General features: G+C 47.0%; 1 protein-coding gene across 1 annotated transcript in view; it reads left to right on the top strand.

The window, feature by feature from the left end:
• LOC123772030 (NFX1-type zinc finger-containing protein 1) overlaps nt 1-26,332 on the top strand; it is a 225,040-nt gene that overhangs the window by 145,112 nt on the left and 53,596 nt on the right. Inside the window, exon 10 of the mRNA XM_069337878.1 lies at nt 16,685-16,847. Within this exon, the coding sequence (XP_069193979.1) occupies nt 16,685-16,847 (163 nt within the window). The remainder of the gene's footprint in view (nt 1-16,684; nt 16,848-26,332) is intronic.

Here is a 26,332-nt window from a genome sequence, read left to right on the forward strand (position 1 = left end):
GACAAAACCTTCAGAAGGTTAAGGGCCTTAGAGCATTCAACACGGAGGTAAGAGACATGGGGCGACCAAGATAAACGAGTGTCAAAGAATAACCCCTAAAGCTTCGTAGAGTCTTTGTACTCAAGGGGATGACCATAAAGTGACAAAGAGGGACGAAGAACGACCCGCTTCCGAGTAAAAGTCATGGCACAAGTCTTAGTAGTAGAGAACTTGAAGCCATGATCGGTGGCCCAAGATGACATGGCATCAATCGCAAGTTGAAGCCGCCGTTGAAGGAGAGGCGAATCATCACCTCAACAGCAAAGAGTAAGATCATCAACATAAAGAGTGGAGAAGATGCCAGAAGGAAAGGAGGAACGAAGACAATTGAGGGCAACCAGAAAAATAGTACTCAGAACACTACCTTGGGGCACACCTTCATACTGGCGAAAAGAGGCAGAGTGGCACCAAGCCTGACTCGATAGGTACGACGAGAGAGAACGCTTTGAAGGAAGAGAGGGAGATTACCACGAAGGCCAAAAGAACGAAGTTGGGACAGAATATGGTATCTCCAAGTCGTGTCCTAAGCCTTTTCCAGGTCAAAAAGGTCAGCAACAACAGAGGTCTTCACAGCAAAAGCAGTACGAATATAGACCTCCAAGTTCACCAGGACATCAGTCGTGCTGCAGCACTTGCGAAAACCAAATTGAGAAGGAGAGAGGTGGTGATGGTGTTCCAAGAACCACATCAGACGGACATTTACCATACGCTCAAACAGCTTGCAAACACAACTCGTGAGAGCAATAGGGCGGAAGTCCTTAGGGGACGTACCGAGAGACCCTGGTTTCCGAATAGGGAGTACAACGGCATCGAGCCAGTCTTCAGGGACAGAAAACGACTCCCAGACCTGGTTATACAGATTCAGTAAATACTGAAACGTGCACGGAGGGAGATGGCGAAGCATCTCATAATGAACGTCATCCGAGCCTGCTGCCGTAGATCCGCAGAGGGCCAGGGCAGACTGAAGTTCAGAAAGAGAGAAAGGATCGTTATAGGGAAGGCGGAGAAGAGTGTGGAAATCTAAAGGAGAAGATTCAAGAACAGGCTAACGAAGAAGGAAGGATTGAGGAAGATGAAAACCAGAGCTAACAGAAGAAAAGTGGGAACCCAGTTCGGCTGTGACCTTCACTGGATCCGCCACAAGAGTCCCACGGAGGTGGAGAACAGGCGAGACAACTGGAACGAACTCGCCCGCAATCTTGCGGATCTTCTTCCAGATCTGCGGTAGAGGAGTATCGGACGTAATGGTGGAAACATAAGATTTCCAACTCTCACGTTTAGCAGTACGGATGGTCATACGGGCCACCGCACTTGCCTTCCGAAACAGAATAAAAGAATCAGCCGTCTGCCGGCGGCGGTGTTTTTTTTCCAGGCTGCACGCTTACAGCGGACAGCCCGAGCACAGTCCGCATTCCACCAGGGAACACACTTCCGTGTGCCCCGGGAGGAAGAGCGAGGAATAGAGCAGAGGGCAGCGTTGAAGACAGTGTCATAAAACAGGAGGAGGGCGCAAGGAAGAGGCAGAGAGGAGAGGTCAGAGAGAGTAGCACGGAGGGTAAATAGGCACCAGTCAGCCTTGGCAAACTGCCACCTAGGGAAGGAGAGGGGAGGGTGGAAAGAGAAAAAGGAAACGAGGATGGGGAAATGATCATTGTTATGGAGGACATCAAGAACCTGTCATGTGAAATCTAAGTAAAGGGACGACGAGCAGAGAGAAAGATCAAGACAGGAAAGGGTGCGAGTTCGAGAGTCCACATGAGTGGGCTCACCAGAATTCAGAAGAGATAGAGATGAAGCGAGGACGATCGGTTCGAGAAGACGGCCTCGGGTGTTTGTCAGAACATCACCCCAGAGGGAATGTCGACAGTTGAAATCACCCAAAAGGAACACCGGCTCTGGCAAGGAGTCCAGGAGGTGCTTAAGATCAGGAAGGGAAAGAGGGACATTTGGGGGGAGATAAATGGAACAGACTGTATACCATTTACCCACAAAAACACGGGCACAAGAACAATGGATAGGGGACGGAAGAAGTAGGGGGACGAAGGGAATATTAGAACGAACGAATTAAGAGAGCAGTAGAGTTATGGGCCCCAGCAAGAGCTGGGGGGGGGGGGGAGGGAAAGAAAGGAATAACCAGGAAAGTGACCAGGATGAGCACCAAGCATTGGTTCCTGGAGACAAACACAAAGTGGTGTAAACTGTGTAATTAGAAGTTGGAGTTCATGGAAGTTGGCATAAAATCCACGAATATTCCACTGAAGAATACACATTATCAAAGAGAAAGGACAGTAACAGAGAACAAGAAAGAAATTAAGGAAAAGAGGAACACAGTTTACTAAAGGATCTCAGGAGCAGGGTCAGGATCAGGGTCGGCAAAATCAGGGTTAGGGGGCATGGGTAAATTTAGTAAGGAGAAAGGGAAGGGAGCGAGAGAACAGACCAAAGGCGGACTGACGGGGTCCGGAGGAGGAGACAACCGAGAGGGGGCAGGCAAGGACAGTTGGAGGAGGGGGGGGGGCAGAAATCAGGGAGTGCACCTCAGGAAGGGCAGCAACAGAGAGGGAATCGGGGGCGGAACAAACCTCCATATCAGAGACAGGGGGTTCGACTACTGAAATGGGAGGGGATGTAGTGACAGAGTCAGAGGGAGGCGGGTGAGGAAGAAAGCGAAACCTTCTTACCCACTAGAGAGGAAGAAGGAGAGGAGCCAGGCTTACATTTCTGGCTCAGAGAGACAGGCGTTCCAGTAACAACGTACCGGGCGACAGACTCAATGGTCTCAGCAGGAGAAGAGGAACGAGAGCGAACAACACGAAGATTGCTGGGAGGATGATGGATATCAGCCTGGACAGACAGGTGGCGTGGAGGGTGAAGAGACTGGGGGGAGGGTCGGGAAGAAAGAGTGGGGGGGAGATGGGGAAGAAGACAAAGGAGATATGACTAGGTAGGAAGGGGGGGAAATCCCAGACGGAGAACCGGGAGGGAGACCATCCGGGCCAGGAGGCAAAGGAATAAGGGACGAGGTGGTGGGTGTGGTCGGGTTTAAGGCCTGGAAACGGTTGTGAGACTGAGGAAGACGGGAAGGACGAGGAGAGGTAGAACGCAACACGCGAGGGTAGGAGATGCCCGCGAAAGGGGTGAGATGACTAACTTTGCGTCGCGCTTCAGGAAAAGACAGACGATCACGGTGCTTCAAGTTGAGGACGGCTTCCTCGAGTTTGTAGTGCATACATGAGCATGAGAAGGTAGGGTGGGCTTCACCGCAATTGAAGCAGCGAGCCTGGGGAGAAGTGCACTCAGACTTAGAATGACTATCGTCCCCACACAAGGGGCACAGATACACAGTACTGGTGCATTTGAGGACACCGTGCCCGAACTTCCAACACTTATTGCATAGTCTAGGAGAGGGAATGTACTCCTGAACGGAGCATCTGGCACCAGCAAGAATAATAGAGGGCGGAAGGGTCCTATTATCAAAGGTGATTTTTACAACTCTAAGGGGCTGACGGCGATGACCACGAGGGGGTCGAGTAAACGTGTCCACCTGGAAGACAGAATGGCCTTGGGCTTCGAGGATATGTTTAATATCCTCATGGCAATCGTTGAGGTCCCGAACACCAGTTGCAACATGGTGCAGGAGAACAGTGCCAACACTGGTATTTAACCGAGCATTCTTGGAGACCCGAACAGGGGTCTCTCCAATGCAGGACAAAGCGGCTAAGCGAGTAGCTGCATCCTGAGAAGGAGCAGCGACGACACGCGTACCGTAACTGGTGGAGTTAAAAGTAACAGAGGCATCTACTGAATCAACAAGGTGTTTATGGAGGGAGAAATCGTCAGGAGGAGTAGAATCTAGATGGTGGAGATCAAAGTATTTAGCCCACGTAGCGGGACTAAACAAGGCATTGTAAGTAGTATTATGGGAAGGGATCATGCGAGTGCGGCCGTGGCGGGAACGGCGTTGAGAACCCCCGGAGTTCATGGGGGTAAAAGGCGCAGTAGTCACAATGAGAGAGAGCCGTGCCAGGGGACGAGGTGGTCACCACTGGGGGCTGGGGACTCGACCCTACCGCAGACGAGGGAGGGGAGCTGAGGGGAGTAGTCAGGTCGTCGGGGCCCAATGCAGCAGGGGCTACAGGGCCTGGTCTTCCAACACAGTCCGGGGGCTTGGTCGCCCACCCCACGAGCCTGAGAAAATACAAGGGAAACATTATCAGCCATGAAAACGAGGAAAAACTTTCATTCACGAATGTGCCCCCACACCCACTATGGAGCCACAATTAGAGGCAGGACACCCAACAAGAAGCTATCGCCGATCTTGCCGGGCCCCCCCCCCAGGGGTGCGTCGTGAGTATACGCCCCACAAATGCCACCTTAAGAACCGTGAGTCCGTCAAGAGCGGGTTCAGTGACGAAAGGGGGATTGACAATAAAAGGTTCCCCTCGCTCGAGACGTTGGGTACTACAGTTCTATGGGTGCAAGAGTATACCTCCTCAAACACCCGAGCACCAAAACAAAAGAAGGTCGAAAGAATAATCAAAACAGGCAAAAGGTCGGCAGGAAATGACAATTTGATAGAAGAAGAGGGGGAGAAAAATGAAACACGAGTAAAAGGAAAAGGGGCCTGGCAAAAATGGTAAAGGCAGCAGCAGGAGTATAAGGCTGCAAAAGGACTGAGGACTGACCTACGGAGCATCACACTCCGGCAGCTGCCCACCAAGCCCCCTCACGGCAACAACGAGCCAGACAGTGAGGGGGATGTATCGAGAAACCCTGGCGAGTTCACCTTGAACGTGGGCTAATCCACAGTGTCACGAGATCCCTCCTACCCCCCCCCCCCCACTACCGCTCTCCAGCTACTTGCTGGCAGAGGACTTCAGTCACAGGCTGATCGGGGTCACCAACAACCAGATACAGGGGGCAGCTAACCACTGGCAGAAGTCTCTAGCAATAAGCTAGCAGGACTTCATTACAGGCACCTAACTGTCGTTCGGTACTCTCCCAAGCCAATTCCCAGGTACACCGATCTCTATCAATACTGCTTAAATCCAGCAGCCAACACTGCTAAGATCGGCGGCGGCTTAGGTGGTCGTCTTCCAGGAGAAAGCGGAGAGTACGTGGATTGCCCAAGGTAAACTGCCATCTTCAGTACCACTACTGCCCCATGTCACCTCTGTGAACACAAACATGTCATCAGTTAAATGGATGGTACTGGTGAAACCAGGAAATAACACTTACTTGGGAGTTGACATTATGCACGTAGCACAACCTAGGTGGAGCTGATCCGCCACCTCCCCAGAGGTCATCCACAACGACCTCACTGGCTGACCAAGGCAGGAAACTGGAGCCATTTGTCGCTGTTACACCACCACCAATAGATGGCGTTGTCTATGTAGTGTCCAATTCCAGAGGAGTTTGAGTACAGACCCATAGATGGCACTGGAATTACCAGTCCACACTCCGACGATGGTGATGAGTCCGTAACAATGATATATTAGCAAGTCCATCACCTCCCCATCTACACTGCTTCGTCTAGTGTCCCGCGGGCAGCAAGTTCACCCAGAAGGAGTGACAGATTTAGAGTACGGTGAGGGGGCAGGTCGTCCGTAAATAACAATCTATAGAGTCTCTTAATCTTTTTTACCCTTAAAATAATTCCGGGTCGTACATTAGATAAAGTCGCACGGATTTCATTGTCTACTGAAAGGAGACTATTTCTGTCTGCTCCCAATGCTGGTTAAATAAGAAAAAATTAACACAAAAATGACTCAAACACTTTCACATACGATTAGAATTAGCGAATTCATCACTACCTCATAGTTATCTGGGGGGGGGGATCTATGGATGCCAAGTTAACAAGCCCTGAACTAATAGGACTTCTTACGTCTTGACAAAATACTTTTGCGATCAATTGTGTATAGTACTCTAATAATTTTTGCATTATATCCCAGACCTAGTCAGTATCTTAAATATCATTGTGGCTACACTTTCTAACATTGTCTAAATCTTCATCATATTTATTTATAGTATCAGTAAAATGATAGTAAAATGAAGTCGAAAGAATAGAAAAAGAATACTTCAATCTGTTTTCAGTGTGAACTTTTTGTCTGTATCCTTCATATCTAATCCCCCTTTACTTTAGCTATAAAACTGTTTTAAATGTTTAAAAACCTGAGTCAGCACGTCCTAGCACATGGACATGAGCCAGCACGTGCTGGCATAGGTGTTCACGTGGACGTCTCATGTGCCAGCACGTGCTGGCACATGGGACTAAGCCAGCATGTGCTGCCCAGCTGATTCCCAAGGCTTCACCAATTCTCCTATAGTCGTTTCTCAGTGGGTCATACTACACGAGGCCTGGAGTTAGGTAACTGCAACTCATGCTAGTTATCTTAATTCATTCTTGTCGACTAGAAGGCCCTGGGTGGCCGCCCTACCATCGGGATAGTACCACACAGTGTGTGGCCAGGCTCTTCCCCGAGTACACATGTTGCTTTCCCCACACTCCTCAGAGTGAGAGAAAAGTCTTCAACCCTTAGCGGGTGAGACGGATGTTTCCCCAGATGGGTGAAAATTAACAGGTAGCCGTCTCTCGAGTAATGTAACAACGGTCGTAACAAATGCAATGTTTGTCAATGGGGAGCCGGTCGTCCGAGCGGACAGCACACTGGACTTGTGATCCTGGGTTGGATCCCAGGCGCCGGCGAGAAACAATGGGCAGAGTTTCTTTCACCCTATGCCCCTGTTACCTAGCAGTAAAATAGGTACCTGGGTGTTAGTCAGCTGTCACGGGCTGCTTCCTGGGGGTGGAGGTCTGGTCGAGGACCGGGCCGCGGGGACACTAAAAAAAGCCCCGAAATCATCTCAGGATAACCTCAAGATAAAGGTAATCACCTTAGCGCCGGCCTCACTTTCTGCCTCACCATCAATCACCATAGATAGCTTGTATTACAACATTAACTTCGATAACCAAACCACACCAGAAGATAATGAGACGACGACGTTTCGACGACACAATCGACTTGATAATGGTTTAGGACAGACCGAAACGTCGTAGTTTTTTCATCTTCTGGTGTATCGTTTGGTCATCATATCTTCAGCCATGTTACTGTGACTCATGTTAGTCTCCTGCTTGCGTGGGAAACATGTTGTCACACCACCTCTGATTAGTTTCATTTGACTGGTCCTGGTATTCATAATTCACCGCAAAGTTCATGTTTGCTTGCCTGCCTGCACTCGTGATTCCACCTGTGATGTCACTTACTTGCGTGTTACGACCACTTAGGGCCAGTAACCGGGTTCTTGCTGTTATGACCTCTTTTTACTATATCCAACCCCAAGTTGGTAGTAAGCTTTCGAGAACTGGCTGTATCAAGTAGTAGTGCAATAAAGAAATAGGGGGATAAGCAATACGCGATTCCCTTCACCAATATATATTATAAAATTAAAATATAACTACACTATTTACAATAATGTCTCTTTCATGCAGGACATAAGTACGTTGGCAGTGTTCATCAAGCCCAGTGAATCCACATCCCAAGTATACGTTGTCCACTCTTACTGACAAACACTAACGAGTTCACCTTCTACATGGGCCAGTCCACCCATACAGTATCACGATGTGCCTATATCATCTTCGCTCTCCAGATACTCACTGTCCCATCCCATATTGGAATCCCATTAAATGAAAAAGCTGATGAAATTGCTAAATTGGCAACTCGTCATCCAGTGATACATAAAACAATTCAACCCAGCCTAGAGAACATAAACATCATCACCAAAAAACTCTCACATCTCAACAAAGCCTACCTGCACCAGAGAATAGCTGAAGGTTCGCCATCTGCAACATGGTATCTTCAGGCAACCAAATTAGAAAGGTTAAATATCCCAAAAGGAATCCACAGGGAAATAGCAGTTAGGCTATATAGACTACGTCTAGGTTACAGATGCAACTGGGAGATTGGTGAACCCCGACAGAGAGAGTGCATCTTCTGCCAAACTGTCACAGAAAAGCCATTACTTCACTATCTTCTGGAATGTGAAGCAACCAATGACCTTAGAAGAGCTTTAAGAGTTCCTGAATCATGCAGTGGCCACCTTGAAGCCATCAACACAGCCACTCTCCTGGTCAACAAAGGTGTCCAGCAGCTGGACACCCTCATAAAGACTGTGAAGCAGTATCCTCCCCCACGATAACAGCTTGATGGTTAAATGCAACCTCAGAATACTGAGAAAAAAAAAATGTACCACCTACGGGCTATTCATGCCCGTGCCACCTTTTGGGTGGCTTAATCTTTATCAATCAATCAATCGATACTCACTGGCAGAGGGTTCCAGCAACACGCTGAGAGGGGTTCCAAACTAACACATACAGAGGTAGCCAGCTCCCTGACAGCCGCCTCTAGTAGCTTGCTAGCAGCACTTCACAAATAGACACATCACTCTCTTCCGTAACTCTTTCAGGCCAATCCCGGGTATGTCGATCTGTAAACACTGCATATATCAGCAGCTAACACACTGCTCTAATCGACGGCAACCACTTAGTTCTCTTCAGAAGACCAAGCCAAGAGTTTGTGGACTGCCCAAGGTGAACAGCCCTCCTCAGCTCAGTCGTCTCCATATGTCACCTCTGTGGACATAAAACGTCATTAGCCAGATAGACAGCACACTGGGTAACCCTGGGATAACACTCGTCCACTGGGAGATTGATATTATGCATTCAAGCCACAACCTAGATGGAGCTGATCTTGATATGCCACCCACCAGAGGTCATCCTCGTCGACCTCACATTCTGACTAAGGTAGGAAACCGGAGCCAATTACCACTGCCACGCCACCACCAACAGATGGCGTTGTCCGAGTTGCACCAAATACCGGGGAGTAGGAGTGTCGATACGGCACTTACGATGGTGTCGATACCGTAACGCTGCTTCACTATTCCGTAACCGATATATACTGATACCGTAACACTTCGTCACTGCTACCAGTGGCAATTTCATCCTCAAACATCAATTTCTTAAAAGTTGTTGCTACAGAGTTCTTGGTGCTTGTGCCTCTCCTGATGATCCCACAAGAAATGCTGGAAACTCTTCTTACTGTCTTCCAAAATTGTTACTGTGTGATGTACGCTAAATAAGAGGTTCGTTCCTGAATAACCTGTACCAGCTCAATCATGGACTCAGCCTTATCTCTCATATCTGATAAAACAGTGAGAGTGATTCATCGTATTTTTCCTTTGCCTCACGAAACTATTGGTATATGTTTTCGCCGTGATATCAAAGCCATGAAGTAACGCGGAGTTCAAGAATTCATAGTTGCCTCTTACGTTGTATAAAGCAACTTGTCCTCTTACAAAGAACGTCGCTTTTCGCTCGTATGCGTTACATAAGGCCAAAAATTATCGTACTAGAAAATGGAAGTAGCTCACGAAAGTGACGTATTGTCCCATTTTTTGTTTTGGCTCCTCTGGTAGGTATGGAGAGGAGACTTTAAATTTACCATTTTCTTGACGTTTGGAAATCTTAGGAGGACGAGCTGGATATACTGCTGGTGAAAGATATCGTGAGATGACACGTAGAGCGCAGCAGGACAGAACCACTACACCAGTCTCCCTTGTGTAATGGTTAAGACGCTCGCCTGGCATTTCGTGAGTGCTTTCTCCTGGGTTCGTATCCTGTCAGAGACGTATATACTGGGCGCACATCCTTAACTGTAGCCTCTGTTTAACTCAACAGTAAAATGGGTACTTAGTTGTTAACATAGGATAACAAGTAATGGGTACTTAGTTGTTAACATAGGATAACAAGCAATGGGTACTTAGTTGTTAACATAGGATAACAAGCAATGGGTACTTAGTTGTTAACATAGGATAACAAGTAATGGGTACTTAGTTGTTAACATAGGATAACAAGTAATATGTACTTGGAACATAGGATTAAGGACTTGCCGGAAACGCTACACGTACTTGTGGCTGTACAAGAATGTAAGAACTCTTGTATAAATAAATAAATGTTCTCTATCTTTCTATTTATAAACGTTTCGAGAGGTAAGGTCACATCTCTCGAGGAAAACATCTATATGCAGACGATGAGGTGACCAAACCACGCATCAGAAGATGGAGAAACGACGTTTCGGTCCGTCCTGGATCATTATCAAACATCTACATTTTCTGTCTTTCCCAAGAACATGGGTACCTCTTGTAACGTATGTCTAAGACACCGAATCACAGCACCTTTCTTCTCACCGATCGGGAGTCGCTTACCTTCTTGTTTCAGAGCGTTGTGGCTCACATTGTGTTTCTAAGAAAATAATTTCCTTATTAAATTGTTTTCTTCTCTGTCTAAATTTAACTCTACTTCCGTCACATGGGGTTTCCCCAAGAGTCATAATCCATAATTCATACCCATAATTCTGCCGCAATATATAGTTTTAGGGAATTTCATCTGGTCGACGGTGCAACCTGTTCTATTGCGCCTATACAACTATTTTCCTTATTAAAGAAAACCATTCAATAACCGACAACGCCAATCTTGCCAGCACAATCACGGTCGTATTGAGAACACATGCAGATAAAAAGTTACTCCCGGGAAATACTTACCTCCCTTATGAAGAATGATTAAATGATCTAAATATATATTCTCTGGAAAGAAGACGAGTAACATAATTGAAGTATGTGCATAAAAAGTATGAAAAGGAGATAAGAATATTGTTTGTGTGCTTAAACAAAATCGAAAATATGGATGTCAATTGGAGAAGGATAGATTCATGAAAGACTGGTAGACATGGTAGTCTCAAGGGAGGGTTACATACATATCAATGAATTTGGATCGATATTTTTCGCTGATTTACCTCATGTCCACAAACACTAGTGCCTCTCAAACATACATATGCATATAAATGGATATGGATCATAGGCTCATATAAATGAGCATACCTCATATTATATGAGCTTCCTCAGCTCATATAAATGAGCTTCATCTTAAGGACTAAAAAACCTGAAGCAGTGTCCTTTATTCTTGTGTTATTTGGTTCTATGACCAACCAAACGAACATTTCTGTAGCCTTATGCAAATTTTACTTTGATGTTATATACCAATTTTGGATATAGTTGAAGTAAACTGGTTTTATCTTAAGATGAAATGAAACAGTTTGAGCAAAAACTGCCTTCCTTCCGTATGGGTAACACTGTGTTTTAAATATTATGTTACTGAAAATTCTAATAGGAGCTTCTGCTTTAAAAAAAAATATATATATGTTTAACAACGTTTGCCAACGTACTTTTTGCGTCTGTAATACCTATACTTTCCCATTAATTCCCCACTCCCAGTTCAGCTCGTTGATGCCGTGAGGGGGGCTTAGTGGGCGGCTGCCGGAGTGTGATGCGCCTTGGGACAGTCCTCTGTCCTTTTGTGGCCTTGTGCTCCTGCTGCTGTCCTCTCTAATTATGCTGAACGACTTTTCCTTTTCCTTCTGTTTCGTTTTTCTCCCCCCTCTTCTCCTATCTGCTTGTCGTTTCCTGCTGACCTTTTGCTTGTTTTGGTTATTCCTTTGGACTTCATCTATTTTGACGCCCGGGTGCTTGAGGAGGCATACTCTTGCACCCGTAGAACTGTAGTACCCGACGTCTCGAGCAAGGGGAACCTTTTATTGTCAATCCCCCTTTCGTCACTGAACCCGATCTCCATGGACTGACGGTTCTTAAGGTGGCGTTTGTGGGACGTATACTCACGGCGCATCCCTAGGGGGCTTCGGCTTGATCAGCGATAGCTTCTTGTTGGGTGTCCTACGTCTAATTGTGGCTCCATGGTGGGTGGGGGCACATTCGTGAGTGAAAGTGTTTCTTTTCATGTCTATGTTGCTGAATGTACCTCTTGAACCCTCTCAGGTTCGTGGGATGGGCGACCAAGCCCCCAAGTCGGACTGTATTGGAAGACCAGGCTCTGTAGCCCCCGCTGCATTGGGCCCCGACCTTGCTCCTCCTTTGACCCCCCTGACTGCTTCCCTCGGCTCCCCTCCCTCCTCTGTGGTTGGGTCGAGCCCCAAGCCCCCAGTGGTGACCACCTTGTCCCCTGGCACGGCTCAGTCTCTAGTTGTGACTACCACGCCTTTTAACCCCACACTCTCTCTCTGGGGGTTCTCACCGCCGTCCTCGACGCGGCCGCACTCGCTCGATTCCTTCCATGCCAAGTCATGTTCTGATGCCTATCAAGCCTTGTTTGGTCCTGCTTCATGGGCCAAATACTTTGATCTCCTCCCTCTTGATTCTGCACCTCCTGACGACTTCTCCCTTCGTAGGCACCTTGTTGATTCCGTAGATGCCTTTGTCACCTTCAACCCCACCTGTCTTGGTACACGTGTCATTGCTGCTCCTTCTCAGGATGTGGCCTTCCGCTTGTATGCTTTATCCTGCCTTGGCAAGACTCCTGTTCGGGTCTCCAAGAATGCTCGGTTGAATGCCAGTGTTGGCACTATTCTCCTTCCGCCCCATGTTGCAACCGGTGTTCGGAATCTGCAGGACTGCCACGATGATATTCAGCATATCCTTGAGGCCCAGGGGCATTCTGTCCTCTGGGTAGACACATTTACTCATGGTCGTCGCCATCAGCCCCTTCGGGTTGTGAAGATTACCTGTGATGGTAGGACCCTTCCACCCTCTGGCATTCTTGCTGGTGCCAGGTGCTCTGTCCAGGAGTACACTCCTCCTAGGATCTGTAACAAGTGCTGGAGGTTTGGGCATGGTGCCCTCCACTGCTCTGGGATTGTCTCTCTCTGTCCTTTGTGTGAAGGCGATGGTCACTTTAAGTCGGAGTGCACTTTTCCCCAGGCTCGCTGCCTCAACTGTGGTGAGGCCCATCCTACCTTTAGCCGTGCGTGTATCCATTACAAGCTTGAAGCTGCCGTCCTCAACTTGAAGCACCGGGAGCGTTTATCTTTTCCTGAGGCGAGGCGCCAGGTTCGCTGGCTCCTGCCTTATGCTAACGTCTCTTATGCTCGCGTGTTGCGCTCTTCCTCTCCTAGTCCTTCCCACCTTCCTCAGACTCACATCCATTTCTGGGCCTTGGACCCTGATACGCCCACTGCCCCCTCCTCTGTTCCTTTGAGTTCTGTCCTGAAGGGTCCCCCTCCTGGTCCTCTGTCTGGGGTTCCCCTTCTTCCTACCTGGTCTGTCATGTCTCCTGTTTCTTCTTCCTCGTCTCCCTCTGATCCTCCTTCCCATCCTTCTCCATCTATCGAATCCCCCACGCCGCCTGTCAGTGCGGGCTGATGTTCATCGCTCTCCTAACGGCCGTCGTTTGTGCTCTCGTTCAGCTTCTCCTGTTGAGACGCTGGAATCCGTTGCCCAGTACGTAGTTGCTGGGACACCTGTCTCTTTAAGTCAGAAGCGTAAGCCTGGCTCCTCTCCTTCCTCCTCCTCGGCGGGTAAGAAGGCTTCACTTTCTTCCTGGGCCCCTACTTCTGACTATATCGCTCTTTCCCTTCCCATTTCGGTTTGCGCACCCTGTTCCTGCTATGGAGGTTTCTTTGGCCCCCGCTTCCCTCTCGGTTGCTGCCCTTGCTGAGGTGCGCTCCCCTCTTCCTGCTGCTGTCCTTGCCTCCTCCTCTCGGTTGCCTCCTCCTCCTCCGGACCCCGCCCGTCCACCTCTGGTCTGTTCTCTCGCTTACTTCCCTCCGTCTTTGATCAGTTTACCCATGCCCCTAACTTTGCTGACCCTGATCTTCTTTAACGTGCTATGTTGCTCTTTCACCTTTGTTTCTTATTTGTTGTCTGTTGTTGTCCTTTCTCTTCTTGTCGATGTCTATTCTTCAATGGAACGTTCAGGGTTATAACGCCAATTTCCTTGAACTCCAATTTCTGATTTCGCGGTTTTCGCCCCTTTGTTTCTGTCTCCAGGAGCCGATGCTTGATGCTCGTCCTGGTCGCTTTCGTGACTATTCCTTTCTCTCCCCCTCCCCCCCCCGGCTGTTGCTGGGGGCTCCCAACTCTTCCGCTCTCTTGATTTGCTCTGATGTTCCCTTTGTCCCCTTACTTTTTTCCTTTGCCTCTCCATTGTTCTGCTGCTTGTATCTTTGTGGGGAAATGGTATAACGTTTGTTCCATTTATCTACCCCCGAGGGTCCCGCTTTCTCTTCCTGATCTGAAACACCTACTGGACACCTTGCCGGAGCCTGTGCTCCTGCTGGGTGATTTCAATGGTCGTCATTCCATTTGGGGTGATGTTTTGACGAACACCCGGGGTCGGCTTCTTGAGCCGTTCATCCTCTCTTCTTCCCTGTCTCTTCTGAATTCTGGTGAGCCCACGCATTTGGACTCTCGGATTCGCACTCTTTCCTGTCTTGATCTTTCTCTTTGCTCGTCTTCTCTTTACTTAGATTTCATGTGGCGAGTTCTTGATGACCTCCATGGCAGTGACCATTTCCCCATCATTGTTACCTTTTTCTCTTTTCACCCACTCCCTCTCCTTCCCTAGGTGGCAGTTTGCTAAAGCGGACTGGAACCTATTTACCCTCAGTGCTGCTCTCTCTGACCTCTTCAGCTTCATTCTTTTGGCATTCGTGGTCATCTCTCTCTCTTTCTCCGCAGCTTCCTCTCTCGTCGTTCCTTTCGAGTGAGGCTTGGTACCGCTCTCTCTGCCTCTTTTCAGCAATACGAAGGTGTGCCCCAGGGTAGTGTTCTGAGCACTACTCTTTTTCTGGTTGCTCTCATTGGTCTTCTTTCCTCTCTTCCTTCAGGCGTTTTCTCCGCTCTCTATGTCGACGATCTTAACCTTTGCTGTCAGGGTGATGATTCACCTCTGTCCTGCGTGACAGTGAATACCAGCATTATCCTCACTTTAATTAGACTTAATCGAAGTCCTCAGATTAGGCAAAATTATAATTAATTTTGTCAATAAAGATGTTAATAATAATAAATCCTTCAACGCCGGCTTCAACTTGCGATTGATGCTGTGTCGTCTTGGGCCGCCGATCATGGCTTCACGGTGTCTACTACCAAGACTTGTACCATGACTTTTACTCGGAAACGGGTCGTTCTTCCTCCCTCATTGTCACTTTATGGTCATCACCTTGAGTACAAAGATTCCGCGAAGCTTTTGGGGTTATTCTTTGACACTCGTTTGTCTTGGTCTCCCAATATCCCTTACCTCCATGTTGAGTGCTCTAAGGCTATTACCCTCCTTCGGGTATTGTCCCATACTTCTTGGGGAGCGGATAGGCCCACTCTCCTCGCTTTACATTCCTCTCTCGTCCTGTCTAAGCTTGACTATGGTTGACCTGCTTACTCGTCTGCTTCTCCTTCTACTCTTCGCCGTCCTGATGCTTTGCACCATACTGGGTTGCGCCTCGGTTCTGGTGCCTTTCGTTCGACTCCTGTCCTCAGCTTGTATGTTGACACTGGCTTCCTATCTCTCCAGGACCACTGTGATCGCTACTGTCTTCGCTATCTTGCGCGGTCCTTCCAACAGCCTTCCTCTCGCCTCTGATGGCTTTTACCCCTCCTGCAGTTCCTGTTCCTCTTCACCACCTCCCTCTTTCAGTCCGGTTGTCTCGCTTAAAGGATTCTCTTTCCGTTCGTATTTCTAATATTTCTCCTCGTGTCGTTCCTTCTTTGCTCTCCTTTCCGCAGTTTTGTACATTCTTGACCCGCATCCCTAAGGCTTTTAATTTACACCTCCTTTGGTTCTAAAATGCTTTTTCCTCGAGCACTTTTCTTCTCACTCCCACTCCGTTTCCGTTTTCACCGATGGGTCTAAGTCTGCAGACGGTGTTGGCTACTCTGTTGTTTTTCCTGATCACACTTATATGTGTCGCCTTCCGCCGGAGACTAGCATGTTCACGGAGCTTTATGCTATTCTCTATGCTCTTCGTCTTCTGCTTTTTCGTTGTCAATCTTCCTCTGTGGTTGTTGTTGACTCGTAGTGCCCTCATGGCTCTCGGGTCCTTTAATCTGGTTCATCCTGTTGTTGTCGAGATCCAACATTGGCGGTTTCTTGTTCACAGTAAATTTAAGTCGGTTGAGCTTTGTTGGGTTCCCAGCCATATTGGTGTCTCTTTAAATGAGCGTGCGGATGCTGCTGCCAGGGAAGCTGTCCGCTCTTGTCCCATCTCTCGTAAAGGTATTCCTTATTCCGACTTTTACCTGGTTATCCATTCCTCTATTCTTACCTATTGGCAGTCTTGTTGGTCGTCTGTTACTGGTAACAAACTACGTTCTTTTAAAAATTGTGTGTCCTCGTGGCCGTCCTCCTACCACCGTAACAGGTGATGGGAAACAGCTCTGGTGAGGTTGCGTATTGGCCATACTCGCTTAACTCATGGTCACTTGATGGAGCGCCGCCCTGCTCCTTATTGTCCTCATTGCATTGTCCCTCTTATGGTCGTGCATGTCCTTGTTAAATGTTCTGACTTCCTGGACGAGCGTGTGTCTTGTTTTCCGACCGTCCCCCGCGGTCGCTTGTCTCTTGATAGTGTTCTTGGTGACTCGGATACTTTTGATATCGTTCGCTTTATGCGTTTCTGGTCTCGTATTGGCATCCTTTGGTGATATTTAGCGCCCTCTGATTATCCCACACATTTGATGGTGCTACATAGCCTTCCCGGTTTGGTGCCTTTTTTTTGATAATTGCTTACTTACTTTCCCATTAATTAAGTTTCAGAAAATGAAGAAGCAGCGTGGCGCTACTGCATGGAGCCCTGCGGCACCCTGCTGGAGTGTGGCCACGTGTGTAGAGGGCAGTGTGGTCGCTGCCTCCACGGCCGACTCCACACCGCCTGTGCTCACCAGTGTGGCAAGCCGCTCGTCTGTGGTCATGTGTAAGTTGGCAGATCAATTTCAACTTAACATATTTACAGAAAGTAAATTTAAAAAAAATATATATAACTTTTTGGCGAGTTTTTTTTATCAGTTTTGTAGACTGTAACGACCGATGTGTTTATTTGTAGATCAGTTAAAACAGCTAAAATTTAGATATAAATTATGTTTAAATTTGAAATAAATTTACGAACCTACAGATTTTTAGGTGATTTATAGTTTTCCAAGTTATAAAAATATATTAGACTGTTAGGATAGATAAGGTTAGATTGTAGGTGCAGTATGACCTAGTGATAAACCAATACACTACAGCAATCATTCCCTTACAGTATAACCAGTTTGTGAGTGGTGTAACTGCCTGTGTGCAAGCCTGTAGTTTGTGTCGTCCTGATGAGCCAAAAATCTCTTCCCTCTATCTTAACTCTTCCTGTTGAGAGGGCTAGACCATCATTTTTGTATATACGTCAATTAAAAAAAGTAGTTTTACACATCCAATGTATGGCCACTATGTTGTTTGGACACCATATCAGCTTAGTTGCACAGTTATGGTGAACAAAACATGTAGATACTTATATATAACGTGTGTATATAATATAATAACAAACAATATGGTGGGAGGAGGAATGTTGGTGAGAAAGGGAGGTAGCATCAGCTGCCTGAGTGGCGGCATTTGTTAGTGTCTGGACTCACCATACCAGCTTAGTGGTTTGCTATGGTGGTAAACATCCAATGTCTTCGTTGTACCGATATCAGATTAACTATTAATCAGTGTGGTTTCCTCAAACATCATTATATTACGATGGTTATTCTATATTTTATAAAGTTTACTGTAATCTTTACTATATGAATGACAGATTACGTTATGTAATCATTACAGAATGACTGGCCAGATTACGTTATGTAATTATGTATTACTGGCCAGATTACACTATATATTTTCACATCATGTAATTGACAAGTTTCTTGCTACTTCCTTGCTGAGCATAATTTATCTGAATTTAATCAGGTAAGTAATGCTCAGCACTTACCACAAACATTGATCACTAAATCGAATTCAATATTTGCTTAGAAGCATGGAAGCGTCTCTTACGCTCACTTCAGCTAGATGATAGTGTGGATTCTGGCAGTTGGTTGGAGATGAACTGTTGTGGTTACTAAGTCATACATGCAGAAAAATGTTCAGTAGTTTGTTTGTGGCAACATTAACAGTGACAAACTGTTCCACTCGAACCCCAAATGAGTTGCCTGAGTAACTTAAATTAACATACCGATTTGCTAGGGTATTGGGCATATTATATACGAGTTATATTTTCCCCGAGTTCTATTTTCTATTAACGTGGACTCATAACATGGTCATTGTTACGGCCCTCTCGGGTCGCAACTGGGTTCTTACTCTGATGTCGTTAGAGGAAGGGTATCCGGCCCCAAGCCAGTAGTGGCTTTCAAGGGATGTGATCAGTAACGCAAGTAAACTAAAAGGGGAAGGGGAAAGAAAGGCAAAAACTTAAGATTATAATTAATACCTTCACCAATAAATAATATATAAAAGTTACACAGGGGGAGGGGTATTAACACTGCACAGGGGAATTATTTACACTGTAGTCTTCTTCTGAAGAGCCTGGATCATCTTGGTGCCAAGTTCTCGGTGCTCTCGTGGCCTCTCGACGAATCCTTCAAAAGCTGAGTCTACCCCGGCCACAGGCCAGCCAAAACGCAGTTCCACTGGGGGCACCGCCGTGGAGGCCGTCAACCACAAGTCCAGCAAACTGCTGGCAGGTTCCGGATCAGCAACGCTGTTCAGGCCACTCCACGAGCGATACTAGGGTAGCGCCCTAGTCAGGAGCCTCGTGTGATACCACAGATCACTCTCCTGTCCACAATACCCCAGTGGTCAATCGTCTCCAGCAGTCGGTCCCGGGTACGACAATCCTTCAACTGCTACTTCACTGGCAGGGTAACACCACAGTGTTCCTCCGGGAGGCGACTCACAGCTGCTGCAGCAAAGCACAAGGTATGGGGACGGCTGCCTTGGGTAGACTGACTCAACTTCCCTTACAGCAGTCCCAGGTCGACTCTGTAAGCAGACACGTCATCAATAACAGGGACACACTAAAGCACCTCACTTACAGGCTCAGACCCAAACGCCCACCTATCCACTCCATAGATGGCGTTGTCGTCTGAGCACCACCTCACCACAGGTCAGCGGCGGCTGCGGGGTGAGCTGAACAGGACTGGAAACTGGCCCTTGTGGCCAGCACACCTCGTCCTTGCCAGGTGTCGTCGTCCATTTGGAGGGGGTTTCGGGAGCTGACCCACAGATGGCGCGGTCGTCACTGCTCCGTGCTCGGACGCTGGACTCGGGTCCGTAACAGTCATATATGCACTCTTATATAGGCTGCTATTAACACATTTGCCACTCAAAATACTATGGCAACACCAATTTTTTGAAATGCACGTGTCGATTATTTCATTGTTCACTTAACCTATCTTCAGCTCGAGGCAAGTTTACAGTGAGGAGAAGTGGTCAATGCTCTCACAGCTGGAAACATGGCATGAACCATGTTCCCAGCTGTGTGTCTATCGCGGATTCACTTGCTCCAAAGGAGAGTGACTCAGGTGGCGAAATCCCTTAGCATCGGCCAAAAACCGTGTCACCATAAGGTGTTTACACTCCAGGGTCACAAAACAGTGTTTACACCCCAGGGTCACCATACAATGTATACACTCCAGAGTCACCATACAATGTTTACACTCCAGGGTCACCAAACAATGTTTACACTCCCAAAACACCATACAGTGTTTACACTCCAGGGTCACCATACAGTGTTTACACTCCAGGATCACCATACAGTGTTTACACTCCAGGGTCACCATAAAGTGTTTACACTCCAGGGTTACCACACAATGTTTACACTCCAGGGTCACCATACAATGTTTACACTCCAGGGGTCACCATAGTGTTTACGCTCCAGGGTCACCATACAGTGTTTACACTCCAGGGTCACCATATAGTGTTTACACTCCAGGGTCACAATGTTTACACTCCAGGGTCACAATGTTTACACACCAGGGTCACCATACAATGTTTACACTCCAGGATCACCATACAATGTTTACACTACAGAGTCACAATGTTTACACTCAAGGGTAACCATACAGTGTTTACACGCCAGGGTCAGCATACAATGTTTACACCCCAGGGTCACCATATAATGTTTACACTCCAGGGTCACCACACAGTGTGTACACTCCAGGGCCACCATCCAATGTTTACATTCCAGGGTCACCATACAATGTTTACACTCCAGGGTCACCATACAATGTTTTCACTCCAGGGGTCACAATGTTTACACTTCAGGGTCACCATACAATGTTTACACTCCAGGGTCACCATACTGTGTTTACACTCCAGGGTCACCATACAATGTTTACACTCCAGGGTTACCATACAATGTTTACACTCCAGGGTCACAATGTTCACACTCCAGGGTCACCATACAATGTTTACACTCCAGGGTCACCATACAATGTTTACACTCCAGGGTCACCATACAATGTTTACACTCCAGGGTCACCATACAATGTTTACAATCCAGGGTCACAATGTTCACACTCCAGGGTCACAATGTTCACACTCCAGGGTCACCATACAGTGTTTACACTCCAGGGTTACCATACAATGTTTACACTCCAGGGTCACAATGTTCACACTCCAGGGTCACCATACAGTGTTTACACTCCAGGGTCACCATACAATGTTTACACTCCAGGGTTACCATACAATGTTTAAACTCCAGGGTCACAATGTTCACACTCCAGGGTCACCATACAATGTTTACACTCCAGGGTCAAAATGTTTACACTCCAGGGTCACGATACAGTGTTTACGCTCCAGGGTCACCAAACAATGTTTACACTACAGGGTTACCATACAATGTTTACACTCAAGGGTCACAATGTTCACACTCCAGTGTCACCACACAGTTTTTACACTCCAGGGTCACAATGTTCACACTCCAGTGTCACCATACAATGTTTACACTGCAGGGTCACCATGCAGTGTTTACACTTCAGAGTCACCATACAGTGTTTACACTCCAGGGTCACCATACAGTGTTTACACTCCAGGGTCACCATAGGGTGTTTACACTCCAGGGTCACAATGTTTAGACTCCAGGGTCACAATGTTTAGACTCAAGGGTCACCATACAGTGTTTAAACTCCAGGGTCACCATACAATGTTTACACTCCAGGGTCACAATGTTCACACTCCAGGGTCACAATGTTCACACTCCAGGGTCACCATACAATGTTTCCACTCCAGGGTCACCATAGAGTGTTTACACTCCAGGGTCACGATGCTTACATTCCATGGTCATCATACAGTGTTTACACTCCAGGGTCACAATGTTTACACTCCAGGGTCACCATACAATGTATACACTCCAGGGTCACCATACAGTGTTTACACTCCAGGGTCACCATACAGTGTTTACACTCCAGGGTCACCATACAGTGTTTAAACTCCAGGGGTCACAATGTTTACATTCCTGGGTCACCATACAGTGTTTACACTCCAGTGTCAAAAGACAATGTTTACACTCCAGGGTCGCAATGTTTACCCCGAGGGTCACCATACAATGTTTACACTCCAGAGTCACTATACAGTGTTTACACTCCAGGGACACCATACAGTGTTTACACTCCTGGGTCACCATACAGTGCTTACACTCCAGGGTCACCATAGAGTGTTTACACTCCAGGGTCACCATACAATGTTTACACTCCAGGGTCACCATACAATGTTTACACTCCAGGGTCACCATACAGTGTTTACACTCCAGGGTCACAATGTTTACACTCCAGGGTCACCATACAGTGTTTACACTCCAGGGTCACCATACAGTGTTTACACTCCAGGATCACCATACAATATTTACACTCCAGGGTTACCATACAATGTTTACACTCCAGGGTCACAATGTTCACACTCCAAGGTCACACTGTTTACACTCCAGGGTCACCATACAGTGTTTACACTCCAGGGTCACAATACAGTGTTTACACTCCAGGATCACCATACAATGTTTACACTCCAGGGTTACCATACAATGTTTACACTCCAGGGTCACAATGTTCACACTCCAAGGTCAGCATACAATGTTCACACTACAGGGTCACAATGTTTAAACTCCAGGGTCACCATACAGTGTTTATACTCCAGGGTCACCATACAGTGTTTACACTCCAGGGTCACCATACAATGTTTACACTCCAGGGTCACCATACAGTCTTTACACTCCAGGGTCACCATACAGTGTTTACACTCCAGGGGTCACCAAACAGTGTTTACACTCCAGAGTCACCATACAGTGTTTACACTCCATGGTCACCATACAGTGTTTACACTCCAGGGTCACCATACAGTGTTTAAACTCCAGGGTCACCATGCAAAGTTTACACTCCAGGGTCACCATACAGTGTTTACACACCAGGGTCACAATGTTTACACTCCAGGGTCACCATACAGTGTTTACACTCCAGGGTTACCATACAATGTTTACACTCCAGGGTCACAATGATCACACTCCAGGGTCACCATACAATGTTTACACTCCAGGGTCACAATGTTTACACTCCAGGGTCACCATACAGTGTTTACACTTCAGGGTCACCATACAGTGTTTAAACTCCAGGGTCACCATGCAATGTTTACACTCCAGGGTCACAATGTTCACACTCATGGATCACCATACAATGTTTACACTCCATGGTCACAATGTTTACACTCCAGGGTCACCATACAGTCTTTACACTCCAAGGTCACCGTACCGTGTTTACACTCCAGGGTCACCATACAGTGTTTACACTCCAGGGTCACCAAACAATGTTTACACTCCAGGGTTACCTTACAATGTTTACACTCCAGGGTCACAATGTTTACACTCCAGGGTCACCATACAATGTTTAATAAGGGAGTACCTAAAGAATAGGAAGCAGAGAGTTACAGTGAGGGGTGAGACCTCAGACTGGCGTGAAGTCACCAGTGGAGTCCCACAGGGCTCTGTACTTGGACCTATCCTGTTTCTGATATACGTAAATGATCTCCCAGAGGGTATAGACTCATTCCTCTCAATGTTTGTTGACGACGCCAAAATTATGAGAAGGATTAAGACAGAGGAGGACAGCTTGAGGCTTCAAGAAGACCTGGACAAGCTGCAGGAATGGTCGAACAAATGGCTGTTAGAGTTTAATCCAAGCAAATGTAATGTAATGAAGATAGGGGTAGGAAGCAGGAGACCAGATACAAGGTATCACTTGGGAGATGAAATACTTCAATAGTCCGAGAGAGAGAAAGACCTGGGGGTTGATATCACGCCAGACCTGTCCCCTGATGCTCACATCAAGAGGATAACAGGAGCAGCATATGCCAGGTTGGCTAACATAAGAACGGCCTTTAGAAACTTGTATAAGGAATCTTTCAGAACATTATATACCACATATGTCAGACCAATCCTGGAGTATGCGTCACCAGCATGGAGTCCATATCTAGTCAAGCATAAGACTAAAATGGAAAAGGTTCAAAGGTTTGCCACCAGACTAGTACCTGAGCTGAGAGGTATGAGCTACGAGGAGAGATTACGGGAATTAAACCTCACTTCGTTGGAAGACAGAAGAGTTAGGGGGGACATGATCACCACATTCAAGATCCTCAAGGGAATTGACAGGGTTGATAAAGACAGGCTGTTTAACACAAGGGGCACACACACTAGGGGACACAGGTGGAAACTGAGTGCCCAAATGAGCCACAGAGATATTAGAGAGAACTTTTTTAGTGTCAGAGTGGTTGACAAATGGAATGCATTAGGAAGTGATGTGGTGGAGGCTGACTCCATACACAGTTTCAAGTGTAGATATGATAGAGCCCAATAGGCTCAGGAACCTGTACACCTGTTGATTGACAGTTGAGAAGCGGGACCAAAGAGCCAGAGCTCAACCCCCGCAAGCACAACTAGGTGAGTACAATGTTAACACTCCAGGGTTACCATACAATGTTTACACTCCAGGGTCACAATGTTCACACTCCAGGGTCACCATACAATGTTTACACTCCAGGGTCACAGTGTTTGCACTCCAGGGTCACCATACAGTGTTTACACTCCAAGGTCACCATACAATGTTTACACTCCAGGGTTACCATACAATGTTTACACTCTAGGGTCACAATGTTCACACTCCAGGGTCACAATGTTCACACTCCAGGGTCACCATACAATGTTTACACTCCAAGGTCACCATACAGTGTTTACACTCCAGGGTCACCATACAGTGTTTACACTTCAGGATCACAATGTTTACACTCCAGGATCACCATACAATGTATATACTCCAGAGTCACCATAGAGTATTTACACTCCAGGGTCACCATAGTGTTTACACGCCTGGGTTACCATACAGTGTTTAAACTCCAGCGTCACCATACAGTGTTTAAACTCCAGGGTCACAATATTTACACTCCAGGGTCACCACACAGTGTTTACACTCCAGGGGTCACTATACAATGTTTTCACTCCAGGTTCACCATTCAGTGTTTACACTCCAGGGTCACAATGTTCACACTCCAGTGTCACCATACAATGTTTACACTCCAGGGTCACCATGCAGAGTTTACACTTCAGTCACCATACAGTGTTTACACTCCAGGGTCACCATACAGTGTTTAAACTCCTGGGTCACCATAGGGTGTTTACACTCCAGGGTCACAATGTTTACACTCCATGGTCACAATGTTTGCACTCCAGGGTCACCATACAGTGTTTACACTCCACGGCCACTATACAGTGTGTACACTCTAAGGTCACAATTCTTACATTCCATGGTCATCATACAGTGTTTACACTCCAGGGTCACCATACAGTGTTTACACTCCAGGGTCACAATGTTTACACTCCAGGGTCACCATACAATGTATACACTCCAGAGTCACCATACAGTGTTTACACTCCAGGGTCACCATACAGTGTTTTCACTCCAGGGTCACCATTCAGTGTTTAAACTCCAGGGGTCACAATGTTTACACTCCAGGGTCACCATATAATATATACACTCCAGGGTCACCAGACAATGTTTACACACCAGGGTCACAATGTTTACACTCCAGGGTCACCATACAGTGTTTACACTCCAGGGTCACCATACAGTGTTTACACTCCAGGGGTTACCATACAATGTTTACACTCCAGGGTCACCATACAGTGTTTACACTCCAGTGTCACCAGACAATGTTTACACTCCAGGGTCACAATGTTTACCCCAGGGTCACCATACAATGTTTACACTCCAGAGTCACTATACAGTGTTTACACTCGAGGGTCTCCATACAGTGTTTACACTCCAGGGTCACCATACAGTGTTTATACTCCAGGATCACCATACAATGTTTACACTCCAGGGTCACCAAACAGTGTTTACACTCCAGGATCACCATACAGTGTTTACACTCCAGGGTCACCATACAGTGTTTACATTCCAGTGCCACTATACAGTGTTTACATTCCAGGATCACCATACAGTGTTTACATTCCAGGGTCACCATACAGTGTTTACACTCCAGGGTCACAATGTTTACACTCCAGGGCCACAATGTTTACACTCCAGGGTCACAATGTTTACACTCCAGAGTCACCATACAGTGTTTACACTCCAGGGTCACCATACAGTGTTTACACTCCAGGGCCAACATACAATGTTTACACTCCAGGGTCACCATACAATGTTTACACTCCAGGGTCACCACACAGTGTGTACACTCCAGGGTCACCATGCAATGTTTACACTCCAGGCTCACCATACAATGTTTACACTTTAAGGGTCATAATGTTTACACTCCAGGGTCACCATACAGTGTTTACACTCCAGGGTCACCATACAATGTATACGCTCCAGGGTCACCATACAGTGTTTACACTCCAGGGTCACCATACAGTGTTTACACTACAAGGTCACCATACAGTGTTTACACTCCAGGGTCACCATACAGTGTTTACACTCCAGGGTCACCATACAGTGTTTACACTCCAGGGTCACCATACAGTGTTTACACTCCAGGGTCACCATATAGTGTTTACACTCCTGGGTCATAATGTTTGCACTCCAGGGTCACAATGTTTACACTCCAGGGTTACAATGTTTACATTCAAGGGTCACAATACAATGTTTACACTTCAGGGTCATCGTACAATGTTTACACTCCAGGGTTACCATACAGTGTGTATATTCCATTGTCACCATACAGTGTTTACACTCCAGGATCACAATACAGTGTTTACACTCCAGGGTCACCATAGTGTTTATACTCCAGGGTCACCATAGTGTTTACACCCTAGAGTCACCATACAGTGTTTACACTCCAGGGTCACCATATAGTGTTTAGACTCCAGGGTCACAATGTTTACACTCCAGGGTCCCAATGTTTACACTTCAGGGT

Source organism: Procambarus clarkii, chromosome 38, assembly GCF_040958095.1.
Source record: "Procambarus clarkii isolate CNS0578487 chromosome 38, FALCON_Pclarkii_2.0, whole genome shotgun sequence".
In the NCBI taxonomy this organism is placed as follows: domain Eukaryota; kingdom Metazoa; phylum Arthropoda; class Malacostraca; order Decapoda; family Cambaridae; genus Procambarus; species Procambarus clarkii.